This window comes from Heliangelus exortis, chromosome 6 (genome assembly GCF_036169615.1).
Source record: "Heliangelus exortis chromosome 6, bHelExo1.hap1, whole genome shotgun sequence".
NCBI lineage: Eukaryota > Metazoa > Chordata > Aves > Apodiformes > Trochilidae > Heliangelus > Heliangelus exortis.
In genome coordinates this window covers 7,672,240-7,691,579 of record NC_092427.1, presented here as the reverse complement: position 1 = coordinate 7,691,579, position 19,340 = coordinate 7,672,240, and the positions used below count along the sequence as shown (strand labels likewise).

Below are 19,340 nucleotides of genomic sequence, written 5' to 3'. Positions count from 1 at the left end.
ATACTGGTACTCCTTTGGTTTTGACTTTTTCAAAAGTGGGTATTGGTTAAATAAAAATGCCTAGAGATAGAACTCTGTTTTGATATTGTTCTTCCCCCCCCCCCTTTTTTTTTTCTCTCTGTAAAAATTTCTTAGATTTAAGTAGTGTTTTGAATGTCTTTTTTTTTGTCTTTTTTTTTTTTGATAGTATTGGTGGTGTGGTACTTGTTAACCTCTCTGGATCTGAGAAATCTGCTGGAAAAGATACAATAGGTATTTAATTTTTAAAAAAATACTCAGTGATGAGTACCATCATTTGATGGTCATGTAGCAAGCTGTATATTTCTTACTCGTATAACATTCAACTTTTGAAACCAGACATTTATGACTATTTCCCCACCCCCATGTATTATATAGCTTGATTTGGAAAGTATTTCCATTTTCAAACTTTCTGCACTTTCCCAGAATTTTCATACAGTACTGGATTTGATAATAGATCATTTATCTCTGACAGCTTTATAACAGATGTATGTTTAGGAGAGTTGATCATTGTATGCATAACATGTTTGACACGTCTTGAGTGTTGGTTTGTTTTGTCTTGTTTTTCATCTTTCCAGGTTCCCTTTGGTCTCTTGTAGGAGCAATGCTCTATGCTGTGTACATAGTAATGATAAAAAGGAAAGTAGATAGAGAAGATAAACTTGACATACCAATGTTCTTTGGTAAGATTAAAAATAACTCCAAGTTTTAATTCAATCTGTGATTAAATTGTTTGCTTTCAGTCACTGAGCTGTAAATGAGTGGTAAAGGGGCTCAGAAAAACCAAGGAAGTAGAGCAAGTCTCTTGTTCCCATGGTTTTGAGTACTTTAGAGACAGATTGTGTGAATTGTTTCTTGTTTACAGCCTTAACAGTGAAAGATAACATTACCTGTAGGGATACAGGCAGCTCCTTTGAACTCGGTGGAATTTATTTATTTGTTTATATTTTCAAACCTGTAAATTTCTTATGTAATTGTTGCCTGTGAATTTCAAGGAAGGTCTCTTGTATTCCTTTCTTTTCAAAGAGTTAAAATATTGCTTTGCTGCTGCTTTTGTGTATGAATGTTTTCAAAATAGCAGAGTTGAGCTGAGATTTTAGTTATGTCAAAGGATATTTAATGTGATTCACTTTATTAATAATGTTTTTCTGTTTAGGTTTTGTAGGCCTGTTTAATCTGTTGCTGCTGTGGCCAGGGTTCTTCCTACTTCACTATACTGGGTTTGAAGCTTTTGAGTTTCCCAATAAACTGATCTGGATGTGCATTGTCATTAATGGCCTTATTGGAACAGTTCTGTCAGAGTTCCTCTGGCTGTGGTACGTACTGCATGCTGTGTAAATATTTCACATTTATTTGCAAATTAAATCTGGACACTTATGAAATAAGTAATATGAAATGGGAGAGGGCATTACTGACTGTAACTGGGTAGATATTCCCTTGTATGTAATTTCTTCATATGATAGACTAGGCTGTTTTCTAGAGGAATATTTGCTAGCAAGCCTCACTATGCTGTGTAACTTTTGACCTGAGAACTGCAGGTTTTTTATTTTGGATGTTATGGTCTTCACTAGTCATGTTTTATTTAGAGCCTTAGGTTTATACTGAAATCCTGAATAGCTTGTGTTTACTCTTGGTTTTGTCCTGCAAATACTTGAGGTTGTCTCCTTTTTTAAATTCATTCAGTAAATCAGTCATTTGCAAAGGAATTTGGAAAAAGAGTCAGTTCTCTGGCTGTTCATGAGTACTGCTCAAACATATGCATATAGTTTCATTATTACTTATTCATTTTTACTTATTATTATGGTAGTGGCTTTTTGTGACTCAGTGATCTGGAGAAATCTAACATCTTTCTTCCTGCTTAGGAAATATGATGAGAGCACCTGAGAATTACTTTGAGGGTGTATTTTAGAGATTTAGAAAGCACAGTCTGTTTAATTTAAGAATCTGTTTCTAAAAAAACCTCTCTTTGGGTAGTGTTTATAGACACCTGTAGCCTTTCTTTCATTAACTAACAAGACCGGGGTGAAAAAGATTGAATTCTATAAGCTGGTTTTGAACTATTTCAAAATGGAAATGATACAGATTTTTCTAGGTGTAGTCACTAAAGTGAAGTAGTGAATTTTTCATTATATCAAAAATTTTGAATGGGAATTAATCCTGCTCCAGAAGACATCAGTAGACCAGTTAAGAATTTTATGCAGTTTTACGACTGAGTGTGACTATCTTGATTTTTTTACTATAAGTTAAGCTTGATCAAATGTCTTTTTCAGTTTATTTCATTACTTTTCCTGCCTTTTAACTTCTCATCAAGACCTCTTTATTTATAATAATCTGTTATTTTTAAAATTATTTTTAGGGGATGCTTTCTTACCTCATCATTGATAGGCACACTAGCTCTAAGCCTTACGATACCTCTGTCCATAATAGCTGACATGTGCATGCAAAAGGTAAATTACTTCTAAGTTTTAAGCATTATTAATAGAATTTCTTTGAGTTAAATGGCTGTATTTTAACAATGTATACAATGAATACCATTTTGCTTCTGTCATTTGTTAAATATTTTTGAACTGGATTATAGATACCATATTTACTCTATTAACAGTTACAGTAATTCTGCACTTGTAAGTGTGCATTTCTACACATAAAAATGTTTAAGATGCAGCTTGTATGAGAAGTACATCAGCCTTGCCTTGCCAGATGGTTTACCTTGAAACAGGGACTTTTAAAGAACAACTGCAAGTACAGCCTCTACAGCTATAGAATTGTTAGACTGCCTATCCTAAAATTCCTCAGTTAGTGACAAAACCAAAATCTGCAAGTTAGCACAAAGGACTGTAGCAGCTGTAGGTCTCATTTGCACTTTCTAAGATTTCATGTGGATTTTAAGCTTCCAATGAGCTGTCCTCCTTTAAGTTAGTTTAGTTCTACTGATAACTGAGGTAATAGCAGTAGAAAAAGCATAGAAACTGTATGAAGTTAGTTATTTTACTCTTCAAACTGTATAGAGACTTCTCACACTAGTAGGATAGAATTCTCAGTTTAATTATGTGTAAACTTTAACTTTGACTATTTGAATTTAATACTTAGGAAGGTTTTATAATGCATTTTGTTGTTAAAGCAAGCTGAGTTTTTCTTAGTGATAATGCCCTTCTTTTTTGGCTGGGCATCTCCACATGCTTTGTTATAGATATGCCTTTTGTCACCTTTCAGTGTAGGCACAGGTTTATTTGTCACTTGGCTTAAGTGTGAGCATTTCCTATAACATGTTTGTGTGCCAGATAATGTATAAAATTATGTGCCAGATAATGTGTTTTCTGGATTGAAAATGGCAAATTAGCAAGCATTTTAAGAAATTTCAACTAAATTTTACGACTACTTAAATATTCCTTTTTGTAGCTTGGGTCTTTATGAATTTCCTTAATCTGTAAGGATAACGAAAGGCTCTAACAATTGTGGTTGGTTTGGTTTTTGAGGGAACACGAATGACAGGGAGTCTTCAACTTCGGAAATTTTATCCACAAGAGGGAGCCGTGCTCACGGCTCATTGCTCTGCAAGCCCAAAAGGTGTTTTCAAGACTTCAGCACCCATGATCTCTCTTAACCTTCTGTAATCTGAAGTCTTAAACAGTCTCAGATTATTAGTTCTGCGAGTACTAGTAGGTAGATACGTGTAGAATTTAGTTTAAATTGGGCAGGTAATGTGCCCTGCCTTTTTTAACTGAAAAAGAAAATTTCCAGTAGTACAGTCTTTCTATGTGAATTGATTTTGTCAGTTACAATTCAGTGATGGTATATTCATGGATGAATAAAGAGGTGCACAAATCTTTCAGGTGATATCTCATTGAAAAATTTTGAAGTGTCATTTGTTCCGTTGTAAAGAACAGATTAGTGAGAATAGGTTATTAATTTATGAGAATAAAGTGGCTATAGGAATTGGACCTTAACTTAGAAAAATATATATCAAATTTCATTTAAAAAGAACTTAAACTTCATCTTAGACTTACAATAATTATTTCATTAGACAATATGCCAGTTAATTTTTCTGAGTGAATGATGTTTGTGTTTCAATTCCAGGTGCAGTTTTCCTGGTTATTTTTTGCAGGAGCAATCCCTGTATTTTTTTCTTTTTTCATTGCAACTCTCTTATGTCACTATAACAACTGGGATCCAGTAATGGTGGGAATCAGAAGATTTTTTGCCTTTATTTGTAGAAAACATCGAATTCAGAGGTGGGGCAGTCACAAAGTATAATCCTATCTCTTCTTTAGCCTTTTCATTGTCCTATACTCTTCTAAAATCAGCAGTACTCATGCTGCATTTCTTTTCATCTAATTTTATGTGTATTTTATGTATATATATCTTGATGGATAGAAGCCAGAGAGTTGTAGTCAATGGGATGGAGTCTGGTTGGCAGTCTGTTTCTAGTGGAGTCCCTCCAGGGTCAGTACTGGGGCCAGTACTATTCAATATATTTATTGATGACCTGGATGAGGGAATAAAGTGTATTGTCAGCAAGTTTGCTGGTGACACAAAACTGGATGGAGTGGCTGACACCCCATAAGGCTGTGCTGCCATTCAGAGGGACCTGGACAGACTTCAGAATTGGGCAGAGAGAAATTGAATGTATTGCAACACAGCACCTGCAGGATGGGCAAGGGATCAGACCCAGCCAGCACAGGTTTAGGAAGGGCAGGTCCTGCCTGACCAACCTGATCTCCTTTTATGATCGGGTAACCCGCCTGGTGGATGAGGGGAAGGCTGTGGATGTGGTCTACCTGGACTTCAGCAAAGCCTTCGACACCGTCTCCCACAGCATTCTCCTGAAAAAGCTGTCAGCCCACAGCTTGGACAGGAGCACCCTGTGCTGGGTTAAGAACTGGCTGGAGGGCCGGGCCCAGAGAGTGGTGCTGAACGAGGCTGCATCCAGTTGGCGGCCGGTCACTAGTGGTGTCCCCCAGGGATCAGTGTTGGGCCCAGGTCTGTTTAATATCTTCATTGATGATTTAGATGAAGGGATTGAGTCCACCATCAGCAAATTCGCAGACGATGCTAAGCTGGGGGGGAGTGTGGATCAGCTGAAAGGCAGGAGGGCTCTGCAGAGGGACCTGGACAGACTGGAGAGTTGGGCTGATTCCAGCAGGATGAGGTTCAACACGGCCAAGTGCCGGGTCCTGCACTTTGGCCACAACAACCCCATGGGGAGCTCCAGGATGGGCACAGAGTGGCTGAGAGCAGCCAGGCAGAAAGGGACCTGGGAGTCTGGATTGACAGGAAGCTGAACATGAGCCAGCAGTGTGCCCAGGTGGCCAAGAAGGCCAATGGCATCCTGGCCTGGATCAGGAACAGCATGGCCAGCAGGTCCAAGGAAGTGATTCTGCCCCTGTACTCAGCACTGGTGAGGCCACAGCTTGAGTCCTGTGTCCAGTTCTGGGCCCCTCAGTTCAGGAAGGATATCAAGGTCCTGGAGCAGGTCCAAAGGAGGGCAGCTAGGCTGGTGAAGGGACTCGAGCACAGACCCTATGAAGAGAGGCTGAGGGAGCTGGGGGTGTTCAGTCTGGAGAAGAGGAGGCTCAGGGGAGACCTCATCACTCTCTACAACTCCCTGAAAGGAGGTTGTAGCCAAGTGGGGGTTGGTCTCTTTTCCCAGATGACTTTCAACAAGACAAGAGGGCATGGTCTTAAGTTGTGCCAGGGGAAGTTTAGGTTAGATATTAGAAAGAAATTCTTTACAGAGAGGGTTATCAGACATTAGAATGGGCTGCCCAGGGAAGTAGTGGATTCTCCATCCCTGGAGATATTTAAAAAGAGACTCAGTGCCATGGTCTAGCAACCGCAGCGGTGGGTCAAGGGTTGGACTTGATGATCTCTGAGGTCCCTTCCAACCCAGCCAATTCTCTGATTCTATGATTCTAAGGCGAAGTGTAAAGTCTTAGATCTGGGAAAGAACAACCCCTGGTACCAGTATGGGTTGGAGACTGAGCTGTTGCAAGAGAAGCACAGGGGAAAGGGGCCTGGGGGGGTGATGGTGGATGGAAGGATGACCATGAGCCAACAATGTGCCCTGGTGGCCAAGAAGGCCAATGGCATCCTGGGGTGCTTTAGAAGGGGGGTGGTTAGTAGGTCAAGAGAGGTTCTCCTCCCCCTCTACTCTGCCCTGGTGAGGTTGCTTCTGAACAGCTGATTTAATGTTACTGTGTGACTTCAAGTAAAGACATTTGTTTCTTTTAAGAATGCCGGAGGAAAGTGAGCAATGTGAAAGCCTCATTCCTATGCATAGTGTCTCACAAGATGGAGACAGTTGTTCATAGACAAAAGGTATGCTTAATAAACTTCAAGCAATACAGAGAAAGGTGAGGATTCGTTGTATTCATCTTATATAAGCTCACATTTTTTTTTATTTACAGGGCATACAGTTAATCTCATTTGATATTGATGGATAGAATTTTGAAAGTTATGTTCAAAGCCATTATTTGTTACCAAGTATTATTCTCACCTTGCTACAGTTTGTGGTCAATGGTTTTGAAATGTAAAGTAGGTTTTTAAAAGTATTACAGCATTCATCAAAAATTGGACATGAGTCAATAAACCAAAAGAGGCATACAGCTTCCTGGTATGGATGATGTCTGTGGAAGAAATCTGAAGTAATTATGTCATTCCTGTTAATGCTGTTGAGGTCTCATTTGGGCGGCTGCAGGTGTTGAAAAACATTGACTGTTTTAGAAAATTTAGAGGACGTGGCCAGATTTTTATTACTAAGGGTCTAGAAAATGGAAAGGAGTCCTTGTGTTTGTAGTTGACAAGAATTAACTTGTTAAATTGCAGAAAATCTTAGCAAAAAAATATTTCTTATAAGGATAGGTAGGACAGCAAGGGAGTTTGCAGTATCCTTCTTTAGGAGGAGGTTACACAAAATTTTGCATGGTTTGTAGATGCTGACTTGGAGCATAAAGATAAGCATAGTTTAAGCCTCAGCCCTATGATTCAGGGTTTCATTTTTCAAATAGGGCAGACAGAATTGCTTGAATATAGATTTATTTCTAATGTTGCTTAAATCTAGTAATGAAATTAAAAATTATTGTAACCAAAACAGTAATTGTGTTGTCTTAGCAGAAGTTATTTCATTTATTAAAGAGAGAGAGACAAATACATGTTGTGATTCTTTTCTTGTAATTTTTAATTGTGTAGTCATGATATATATATTTTTTTTTCTTCTTAGTTATAAAATGGAATGATACCCAGCGAAGAGACAATCTCCTGGAAAAGACCCCGAGGAATCATGTGTCAGTGCCTATTCTGAATTTGTAGTAAAAATAAGAAGTTTCAGTTCTTTTGAAACTTTAAACTTTTTCTCTTTCTTGCTTTTATCTGGTTTTATAAATGAACAAATTTACTACATGCCTATCACCATAGGGAGTCTTATTCCATCTGAGCAACCAACCTGCCTTATAACACTGAGCTGGTGAAGTTACTTGACAGAATCAAGAAAAACAAATGCTCTTGAATGATTTTTTTTTTTTTTTTTAAACTCACAATTTTGTTAAATGCTGGACAATATTGTTTTTTAAAAAATACTTTCAAATGAATTATGTAAATAAGTTTGCAGGTCATCAAGTCTTATAGGCTTTCAGATAAAGAGCTAAATAAACATGTTACCTGTAGTGGGTACAAATTAACTTTTTTTTATGTTGTATAAACTATTTGCATATTAATAGAAAAAAAATGGAAAAATAATTTATTAAGTACATTCCTGTAATTACTGAGGCAGGATCCTTTTATGGTCCTGGAACACTACGTATATATTGTATCACACCATTTTGAGGAACCTTGTAATGGCAGTAGGTGCCGATGTTTAAAAATCTTTCGTTACCTAAGAGTCTAGAATGTTTAAAATTTTGGTGAATGGTAAAATATTTCTAATTACAGTTCCTTTGGTTGTATATTATTCTCAAAATCTATGGTTCTTTTAATCAGACTGATTCTTTGACCCATTCTTATTCCCAGAGATCTGACATGGAAAACTAAATCTGGAAATTTTCATATCTATAGCTGCCAACTTAAAAAAGAGATCAAATTACATGCAGAATTTTTCAGTCAATGGGTTGGCACTATGGTAAACTGCTAAATAATCTGAAAGATAAAAGTTGTTTGCATGGATTTTTTTTCCAGTTGCATTAATAAAATTTATTCTTAAAATTAATAATTTTCCCTATAGCCTTTATCTTCCTTCCACTGCAGCGCTTCTGTCCTATTTGATTCTGAAAAGTTATGAGTAATTATATTCAGTATTATTTGAAATAAGTTAGTGCCATTTCCCAGCTTCTGACCTTTAAGACACTTTTATTAATTTTAGCTTTTGATGAAATTTTTTTTTTATAATTAATGTAGGATGGATTTTTCAGCCGACAGATTTCCCTTCCCATAACAAGGTTGTGAATAATTTAGGGTACTTCTGCTATCCTTCCATGCAGATATAGAGGGATGACATAATGCAAATGTCTTTTTATGTGTTAATACTCAGTAATGAGTACTGGTGGTTTGGTGATGCAATTACTAGAAAAGAGGGAGGGCAGGAAGGCAGCATGCTTACCTATATGTTTAGAAGGATTGATTGGCCAGCAGCCAGAATGTAATGTAAAAATCTATAAGTAGATAAGGAGGAAAAAAAAAGAACAATGGGGGGCATGCTGTTTTGGTCAAATATTGCATCTTTATCAATATCGCCTTTCAATTTTTAATATTGGATTACACTATAAGTTTTGGTGATTGATAGTATGTCCTTCTTTGGACAACCAAAATAGAAATTTAAAAACCAAACCAACAAACGAACAAACAAAGCACCACCAAAAACCCCACAACAAAACAACAAAAAAACCTCCCAAGAAATACAAGAAAGCACAAATCCAAATCAGACAAAATAAGCTTACTGCATTTTGAGAAACTTTACATTTCATTGCCCAAAACCCACAAGTTGGAAGGGCTGAAAGTGAAGTCTGGAGAACTAAATTTACATCTGACTTTGGTATAATTTTCAGGGGTTTTTTTTTGGTATGTGGAGTTTCCTTAGTTTTTAGGGGTCTGGGTTTTTTCTAAATTATGATAGCTTAGAGGATGTTAGCATCATCTTTTTTCCAAGAAGTAATGTTAAGGCTTACTGGCAATAAAAAGCTGATGTCTGGTTTCAATTCATTATATGTTTCAGTAAGATCATACCAAATATATATAATACCAGGCATTAACTGCAATTCTTAATTAGTTGAGACTTATGGCATCAGCAAGTAAAGCCTGAGATTGCTTTTAGATGGGCAATTACAGTATTTTTAGCAAAATAGTCTAATACTGTCTTTTTAAGTTGGTGATACTGATAGAATTGGAGCTTTAATGTATCATGGGCAGTTGTTGCTCCTGTTTGCCTTGTGTTCATGGCTTAAGGTAAAAGATCATCAGTCTCCCATGGATATCACTTCTGTTAACTTGCATTATTCATTAGTTTGAGATGCTAATAAAAGAAGTACTAGGAGAATATTATTCTCTCTTGACACCAGAAATGTTGAAAAATGGTTTTGTTGAGTATGCCCAAAGTTAGGCCCTTCCTACTCTTGTTTTGTTTTTATTATAATAGAAATCTGTTCCTCTTGGGTTTTTTTTTCTTAAAAATACTTAAATATTCAAATCTCATGGTACTAGGTAGCTTGAGCAGTCCCTCTGCATTGAAGTTCAGTTCTCTAGAGAATACGAAGCAAAGCAAATTGTCCTCCCTGAAAGGATTTTTAAACAGCGGTGCCCCTTGTAATTACAAGAAATCTATTAAGAGTTTTAATTATGGGAGCTGTGACATGTAACATTGTTCCTGCATTTAATAGAACGTGATGAGGTTTTTTCTATAAAATCTTGTGATTTTTAGTACAACAATATTTTATACATACAATGTCTAATTTGAAATGTAAATTGTATAGCTCTTTAATGGGTGCTTGGTAAATGCACAAGAGATTTAGCTTTGATTCTCAGGTACCTCTGAAGTAATGGAGACATGCTGTGTTTTTCTTCCTCATGACACAACTGGAATGTGAAGGAGCTCTTTCATAAATGCTTTGCCCTCTGTGTGCTAGCATAAATTGTTATTGCTCTTACAGTTTCAATTTGGGAATGTCTTTACCCTGATCTTTCTTGTAGGAAGCACATACACTTAGAAATAATGAATTTTTATCTCAATCATTTCTTTAAATGTCATTAGATGCTTAAGGAACAGTGATTTTCCATGTCTACAAAATGGGAAATGAGTACTACATGTGTTGCTCTGTCAAACAGTTGAACTAATTCCTGTAATCCTAGGAGACAACTAACAATTTCTTCTGTGTATGTCTGAAGTTTTGGAGCTGTTTGGGTTTTTATATAGAGAGGAAATAAAGAGGGTTTTTATAGAGAGAGGTAATTTGCCAAACACCATGTAAGCATGCTATGGTTTTGCTGAGTTTTACGTCCTTTGATGTACTTTGTACTGTGCTCCAGAACAAAGGAGAAAAAAGGATTTCAGTTTTTCTGGCTACTTTCTCTTAGGTTTCAGTCAATCCTGAAAATGTGCTCACTATGAGGGGTTGCTGTAGGTGTAATACTAATTCAGCAAAGGACTGAAATGCATACAACATCAGTTCTCAACAATTGCTTAGAAAGCCTGGGGCAGATGAATGCCACTGCAGACACTGACAGCCTGATGTTTCAGTGTACAGTGTGCACTTTTTTTGTTTGTTTGTTTTGTTTGCTGGCTTTTTGCCTGTGGAAATCCATATGGAGATGTGGGGGCTATTGTTTGTGACTGATCTGGCTTGACACCAGGTTAGGTTAGAGTATCGTGCAGACTGAAACTGGAGCAGGGCAGGTAAGGCACTGCCTGAGTGCCTCAGCATGGGGGTGCACATGGTAACTCCCTTCTCTGGAAATTCAACCTGGTGGTCTTCACATGACAAACTCTGGTGCTGCATGTGGTACTTGACCTGGTGTGCTGGTGTCTGCACTGCCACCTCCTTGTACCAGCAAATAGAGGAACCTGCAAATCACTTTTCTTCATGTATGCTGATGTAATGGTCATTCCCTTACACGATCCCCATCGTACCCAGGTACTGCCATTCACACCTAGGATTGCTTTAAATGTGGTGATAAAATGATTTCTTTGTGATTCTTGGTTCCAGTTCTCTTCTGAATGTGGTTATTCCTATTCCCTACTAAAAGTTGGTTCTGTCAAATTAAGAAGAGGGGGGAAAACAGTTAAATTTCATTCATAGGGTGAGTTTATGGACACAGTTTCAAATTTTGTATTAAAATAGGCCCCAGTAAGGCAGAGTGTGTGCTTGTAAATGAAGTTAAGTGGCATACTCAAAAATGAAGAAACAGAAACTAATGTTAATACCAAATTGTTGAGTTATAGGCCTAGCTATAGGATGGTACTTTTAATCAGTTTTCTTTATTTGGGATAAGTTGTTGAGTTGGTTACCATTTCTGTTATCATTGTCTTATGTCATGTCTGCAGTGTAGTAGTTAGAGCTGCAGTAACATTTAAGTGTTGGTTCACAAACTGTTGTTATGCATCATTTTTTGTTTCTGTCTGATCCAGAATTACATTAATGCTGTATTTTGTTTTACATGGCTATTGCAGGGAATGATTTCTCAGGGAAATATGGGTGATACCATGCATTGTGAGAGCTCATAACTAATTCCTGCTTCTAAAATTGCTACAAACGTTTTCAGGTTTCTCTCAAACATTTCCCATTACCAAACTGTTATGTTGAACCTTCCTTAGGCTTTTCAGGTAAATCATGATGCGAGTATTCAGAACCTTTAAAGGTCTCAGTAAAATACAGTCTGCCCAACACTTTGTTACTTTGTGGACAAACATGCATTCTAGACTGATGCTGCAACTTGTGTGGTTTTCTACTCTATTGTACTATGCATCATATAGATTAAAAGTTGCACTGCTGATTTTGAAGCTGTATTTACAGCATGGCAGTGACATTAACTTTCAGGGGTAGGCAATGCTATAGTAATACATAATCTGATTCTAGGCTAGAGTACCAGTGTAAACCTTCTAACATAAATATTTTAATTTTGATCATCAGATTTTTACGGAGTCTCTTCAGTTTGAGGCTTTTTGTTTGCTTTTCCAGTAAAGTTACTTTGGCTAGACTGGGAGTTGATCCAAAGCCCACCAGAGTCATAGACAATATTAATAAAATAAAACTTTATTAAAAAGAAACTTCAGGTTTATACCCGACCTTTATGCCTTTGCTGTATTTCTGTCTGCAGCATACATTTGGAGTGGTTTGCTTTAAGATGTCAGTAATAAAAAATTTTGGTGCCAGTAAAAATGGTAAACATACCACTGTGACTGGTCACAAAAAATACTTCCCTATAGCCAGCATGTAGCTTATTTATCTAAAAGGCAAATTTGTCTCTCTATATGACTTTGCTTTATAGTCAGCTGTATGTTAACCAGTTAGTTGTATATCTCCAGAATTTTTTTGTTGATCTGAGAACACAATTCATAGGAATCATAACTCTAAAGATCAGCTTCCTCATGATGATTTCGTTTGACATTTCCACTTACACTTTTCAGAGTGCAACAGGGCATTTCCTCCCTGGGTAAAGCTACTGCAATTGTATTTTACCTGCCCTAGTTCTCTATATTGTTCTACATAAATCTAACATTAAAATGAGACTCTGCTCAGTTACCTGTGTTCTCACAGTCCTCTGAGTTAGTTTTGCATCGTTACATCTGGTATTAGTAGGTAACCAGAGTTTTTCTGAAATGCTTACTGTGATGTGGAATGCATCCAGAATGTCATCTGTTTTTCACTTCTTTAAAAAAGCATAAAAGGCTTTTCTCTGAGAATTTTTATAGAAAGCAGCTGTTTAGTTGTACAAATGCAGAGTTGTGTAGCTGTCTATCAGTTTGTAAATTTGCATCCAATGTTCTATTTCCCTTTTTTAATGAAGTTTTGACTCTTTCATCAGGGAAGGTGCACAAATACATTATGTTCCACAGACAAAATGTGATGGTACTGGAATAGCCTCAGAAGCAGTAATTCAGGGATGTTTCCATAGTTTTTCTTGTATGTTGCTGAAGTTTACCAACAGTTTTTTTTATAAAAAAAAACAACAAACAGCAACCAAATTCCCATACCTATCAAACTCTGAGGGGAAGCAGCCATTTAACATGGAGCTAATTTTATAATATGCCAATTGCTGTCTTTCAATTAGAGAAGTCCTTCAGTATATTGCTCATATTGCCAGCTCAAGTCTTGTCCTCCTTGTCTGTGTTACAGGTGATGATTCTTTTTCCATCTAAATCTGACCTTTTGCATGCCAATTAAACTTGTTCCTCTTGCAGTGAGTGATTTCTCAAATATTTTTATAATCTCCTTTTTCTTCTTTCTCCTTTCCGCTTTCCCCCAAGCTAAAGCTTTCCAGCCAAACAGTATCCCTTTCCTAATGGCAAAGAAAAACCTATTATAAAATAAAATAAAAAATCTTAAAAATAAATAATCCTACTGGGCAGCATATGGGATCATCTGAAAAAATCCTGAGGATAATTTCTTGCATAGCACAATTACATATAGTGCTTTGCCAGTAGTGTACTGCATTGGTCTCTTTCTGGTTGATCTTGCTTTAATATAGAAAGCTGATATTTTAAATAATCATTTCATGTTGAAGCTGAATGTTTAAGCCCTGTGATTGTTTAAAAAAAAAAGAAAAAAAAATGGAGTATATCTGTTTGGAGGGAGAGTGTACATACTGAGAAGTATGGAGTGTGTATTCTATGTACTCTTCTCTGTATATTGGGGATTTTAGGGCTTGGGGCATTTTTTGTGAAGTGTTACAAAGTCCCATATACAACCCAGTTACAAATGAATGTTCTGTCAGTTAAAAATCATGACAGGCTGTTAATGCAAAGCTATATTGAAAGTGTAGTCCTGGTCTGAATGGAATTAGAGAAGTGTAATGAGTGTGCAATACAACTTCAGCATTGTGTAGCTGAAGGGGTCCTGGTAATCATTTAAAATTTGTATAAATTCACTTCGGAGTGCGTATTAGTAAAATAAAATTGTTTATGATTGATTATTTTTTCTTAGTTGCTCATACTGGTTGATTTGTGGAACTTCTAAAGCTTTTGTGCATTAAGAGATGCACAGAATCAGTAGCAGTTTTGATTATTTTGGGCAGTATATTTTGTACTAAGTTTCAGTGAATTCTGAGTGATGACTTTAAAGCAGAAGCTGCTTTAACTGAAGAACTTTCAAGTGAAGAAAACTCGTTTACATGAAGTCTCTGCAGTTTGCTGATAATTCAGATGTGCTGAGAGCACAGCTACTTCCAGGTACACCCTCTGCAAAACGTCATTGTACATTTTCTTTTAACAATTTCCTTAGTGAGACCAGAACCTGAGTTGCTGAAGTGTTCTGCATTTGCACTTAAATAACTGGTTTCAGAGCGTATTAAACCTCGATCTGTTTCTGATAAAAAAGAAATGCAGCTTTTTTATCCAATTTCCATTTAATGATAAGTATGTTCATGCAGAGAAAAACATATAATGATGGATTGATGTAGTGATTTTAAGCCAAGAAAACAGCAGGATGGCAGTAGGAAATCTGAAATGAAGATGCATGTCTCTTCAGAAACTCTGGCTTCTGGTTTCTTCCTTCCCTCTTTGTACCAAATTAATGTCTCCATTATTCCAGAATTATGCAGGCAACGCAAGGACCAGAACTTTTATCCTTTGTTTTTTAAAAATGAGCATTTGCTTTTGCCTGGAGTATCTTAGTTCTGTCACTTCATTTTCTGAGGGAGGCCAGTTAAATGAGAAATACAGAATAAGTATTTTTAATTAAAATTAGGTTCAAGCTATTAATTATTTTGAAATTCTCTATATCAATAGAGATCTAATGAATGGAAATTAAAGGCCTATATTGCAAATACTGAACAGTGCTTATATATTTTTAACAAAATCAGTATATATATATATATATATATATATATATATGAATATTTGAAACATACCTAAAGGTGAAAATCAAGTGTTGTTCTTGTGTTGGTAGGTTTATAAATTGACATTCTTAAGATCCACCACCAAAACCCTACAAAAGGGCTAATGAGGAGAAAATGTAATTTATTCTGATGAGCAGCCTGTGTAATACAATCAATGGGTGTGACGTTTTTGTTCTGTATTATATTTATTATATGTAAGTAAACAATAAAGATTATAAATCTTATTTTCTTAACAGAAATTAATATTTCTTTGGGGTTAATGCACTTTATGCTGTCATTTAAGAAAAAATGAATGGTCACTAAGGGAGGACTTCTTTGGGAGAACAGTGGTCAAAAGGTCTTGATTTGACCCACTTTTTTCCTCTCTTCTACCCTTAAAAATGAGTCTCAGGATGTCTTATTTTACCCAAAGTTTGCTAGCATGCCAAAAGGTTATAATTTGTTCTCAGATTGGTCTGCTAATTTATCTAATCAATTCCCAACTTTTAATCCATCTTCATGGCTCGAGGTCATCTTTGCAAGATGATCTTTAAGGTCCCCCCCAACGTAAACTTTTCTGATTCCATAAGACAGGAATTATAAAAGGTTTCATCAGCAGGGGGAGCTACTGCAGTATCCATCGATTTAGTGCATTACCGACTTCCAGTACAAGAAATATTAAAGTGATAAAAAGACAATTGGCTATTTATCATCCTTGATTCTATTAGCTAACCTTCCTTCATGCAGCAGAACTTTCAGTGGCTTTAAAACTCTCTGGGAGATGATAGGCATTTACCTAAATACTTAAAAGGGAAATTAGAAAAAAGTCTATTCCTACCATAGGCTTTTCTGAGTTTTCTGGTTGCCTACAGCTGAATTTTGTTTACTGATAGAATCATCACTGCAGTTTTGACACTAAAACAAGGGGATACTTGCTATGCCATATCTAGAACATGCAAAAATGCAATATAATATTACTGACAACACAGGCACCAAGTGGAGGAATCTTTACATGGATGAAGGTTTAGACCAGAGTTTCTTAAAAAAAATTACAAGCATGAAGACATCATGCCAAATTCAAATTGCAGTGTGGAGAAAGACACAAGAGTGTGCATGAAACACTTGGCACTTTAGCTGAGGAGTCAGGAATCCTCCCTGCATGACTTGGTCCTATCTGAGCCATCTTCACAAAACCAGGGGGTTTACAGGCTGTGTCCTGATGTCCAAAGTGGTAACTTGCAGTGAGCAAGAATCATATAATCAAAATACTTATTTCCTGGAAGCTGTTCTTACAGTGCACTGAATGCTGCAGGACCAGGAAGAAGAATTAAAACTGAAGAATATTAAGCCTGTGACTCCTGGTTTTCACAGTAGAGTAGTAAAGTAGTTGTAAGTACAGTGAATAGTAGTAAGTTGGGGTAAGAAGCTTGCTCTCAGCTGCCATGAAAAACAGTTCCACTTTAGAAAGGATTTATTAAAGTCCACTGAAATTGTCACTTTGCAACAATTTATTCTTTGCATCCAAGGGACAAATTGTCATATGTGCCCCTTCTTTTGCAAAGTGGAAAGTTCTTAGTTGGCAAAGAAATTTGAGACGCAGCAAAATTTCTTTGTCAAGGCTGTAGTGCACTCGAGTGCTTTAGGTTTTTGGAGGTCTGCTTTAACTAATTAGCATGGAGTCCATCTTGTATTCCCTGACAAGCAGCAATTCTGCAACTTGGATTCAAGACTGAAGTGAGTTGGCTTCAAAAGCAGTGTAGGCTTGCAAAGGTAAACTGGCAATAACACATGCCTGGTTTTGTTTTTTTTTCTGTGGTTCTGGTATGGGCTGGGATCCCAGTCATTGTGTGTTTGCCTCCATTTTAAGTTATTAGAGAAATGTAAGAGGTGGAATAATTTTCAATTTTTGGCAGGCTCTCCTTAAAACACACTTAACCTAAAATTTATCACTTATTTAAGCTATATCAATACTTTGAGTTGTGCTGAGCAGACAAGTGACTGCATGAATGGCCAGGGCAGTTGGGCACAGAATTACCTGAGGGGGGCTTTTCAACAGAAGTTTTGATAAAAGATGTGTGGAGGCTCCCAAGGAAAGCCAGGAGCTGGCAATGGTTTGCCATCGTTCACTAGCCGTGGGACCAGGGAGCCAGTGGGTAAATGGCTGAGGTGGGAAATTGTTTCTTGGTTTGTTTGGGGTTTTTTTTTTGTGTGTTGGTTTTGTTTGTATGTTTGTTAGATTGCTTGCTTCTTTTTTTTTTTTCCTTAGTGGGGATTTTATTTGTTGTTTTTTTCTTATCTCAAATTCACTGTATTTTTACTGTGATTCACTGTATTTTTACTCCCCTGGGCCAGTAAGATCTAAACTCCTGGCTTAGGTCTCTTGACTCTTGGTACCTTCCTGTAAAGGTGGGACAAGGTAGGGCAGGACAGCCAGGTTGCTTTCAATCTCCAGGACCTAATTTGTTGACACAGTCTCTTACTGTACTCTGTAAAGTCCTCAGTTTACACATGTCAGACATGGAGCTGCCTCTTGCCATCAGCTCAGTGCCACTTGCTGGTAGGTGAGGTTTCAAGCTTCTGAGAAAGATGATTTAAATCCTATTTTAAAACTACTTCTATCAATGGTCTGTATATGGGGGGCGCTTGTGTTTTATTTATATCTGCAACCCAGATATATCCTGTTTATACTGATTTTTTTGACAAAGCTTGAGGTTTCCAAAGAAATTATTTATTGCCACAAAGTGAACTCTTCTTCCTCTTCTCCCCTCATTTGTCCTCCCTGTTCCCAACCTCCACTCCAGGTTTATGTGGAAGAAAACCCAATTCAACTTTGCAAGGTTTCAGGATTTTTTTTTTTTTTTTTTTTTTTTTTTAGTAGCGTTATCTACTCTGCTACAATTTGCTGCAACATGAAGATGTTCATACCATAAAGTTTCCTTAATTCTCTAAAGAGGCTCTTCTTTGTGGGAACTTTCCAGTGTTGTGTCATTTCCAAGGCTTCCTTGATGTAAGTGCTGCTAATGATGATGAAACCCTCATGGTTCCTCTGCAAGTTTGTGTTGACACAATGCAAAGGGAGGCTCATAAACATAGAGGAGCATCCTGCCTATCTATAAGAGTGTTCCCATTTAGAAGGAAGCCCATCTGCCAGTAGATCTATTTTTTAAGTCCTATTGGAAGGAAAAAAGATCTTGCAGTTATCAGCAGATGGCTCCTGTGGCTGTGGGGTTGCAGGTGAGCAGTGCCCCAAAGGAGGTTTCTGACCAGGGAGCTGAGGAGGAAGTTGGATGCAAGGACTCCTGATGAAGGGAGTTTGGTCTTATGCATACCTTTCCCCAAGTCCTCTGCCTTTTTCTGTATTTCCTTACTCATACAGGGATGTACAGATAGGTCTTTTCACTAATTGAGAGGACAGCATTAGTTGATAGTATAAATTTTAAAAAATATTATGGAATTGTATTAGTAATGTAACTAATATGTCTTTAGTTAAAACATTTTGACAAAAGGGGTGACACTGACTTCTACGTCCCCTCCTCTCTGTTAGCTGCAAGCTGATGTCTCCATCTGTCACACTTTTTAATGTGGCTTTTTCACCATTGTTTGATCAGCCACCAGTGAGTAGAAGTATGTCCTAAGTAGCTGGTGCTGTGGCTCACTCTTGCAAGCAAGAAGTACTTAAAAACTTAAGTTGGAGTCACTACTCTTCATCCAGGAATGTGTTGACCAGAGAAAATTTCTAAGTGTAGGAGGAAAAACTCCTTGAATAATGTTTTCGTAGAACAGAAGAAGTATTTTCTCAAGGAAATAGTTAAGGACTAAGCCAGTGTCTTTCTGAGACGCAAAGGGGCCAGTCAGGAGCAGCATAACCCAGGAAGGAACAAAAGTGCTCATCTGTCAGGAGCTGATGCAGAGCCCTGGGAAGGGAATGAGCAGCCCTGTGGACCAGATGGAGATGCACAAAGGGTTGCAGTAAATGAGGTGCTCTGGAGCTCTTGGAAAATGAGTCATCCTGAGCTGAAATTATTTCTGTCCTTGTTTATAGTTGAGGGTAGGGTATGAAGATGGAGCTCTTGGTAAAGCTTTAAAGCAGAACAATTTTATGATAATCTCAAGTGTTCTGTGAATAGTGGGTAAATAATCTTCAAATTCTTATGGATTAAAAGTTTCAAAATAACCAAGAACTTAAAAGCTTTTAACTTAAAAGTGTTTCATAATTTTGAAAACTACTAACTTTCTTCTAGAGGTCTAACTGATATAAAGGTTTGGTGACACACAGAGCCTGTAATGAAATAGTACTAATGTGTTGGCTC

At 37.1% G+C, this 19,340-nt stretch overlaps 1 protein-coding gene across 5 annotated transcripts in view; it reads left to right on the top strand.

The window, feature by feature from the left end:
- Positions 1-15,275, top strand: part of SLC35F5 (solute carrier family 35 member F5) — a 33,107-nt gene extending 17,832 nt beyond the window's left edge. For 3 of the 5 annotated variants that reach the window (XM_071746521.1, XM_071746518.1, XM_071746520.1), the window contains exons 11-17: positions 188-252; positions 597-701; positions 1,175-1,334; positions 2,375-2,465; positions 4,093-4,247; positions 6,248-6,368; positions 7,235-15,275. In XM_071746521.1, coding sequence (XP_071602622.1) covers positions 188-252; positions 597-701; positions 1,175-1,334; positions 2,375-2,465; positions 4,093-4,247; positions 6,248-6,326 — 655 coding nt within the window. In that variant the 3' untranslated portion in view covers positions 6,327-6,368; positions 7,235-15,275. The remainder of the gene's footprint in view (positions 1-187; positions 253-596; positions 702-1,174; positions 1,335-2,374; positions 2,466-4,092; positions 4,248-6,247; positions 6,369-7,234) is intronic. The other 2 variants (XM_071746522.1, XM_071746519.1) reach the window with 1 other exon arrangement.
- The last annotated feature ends 4,065 nt before the right edge of the window (positions 15,276-19,340 follow it).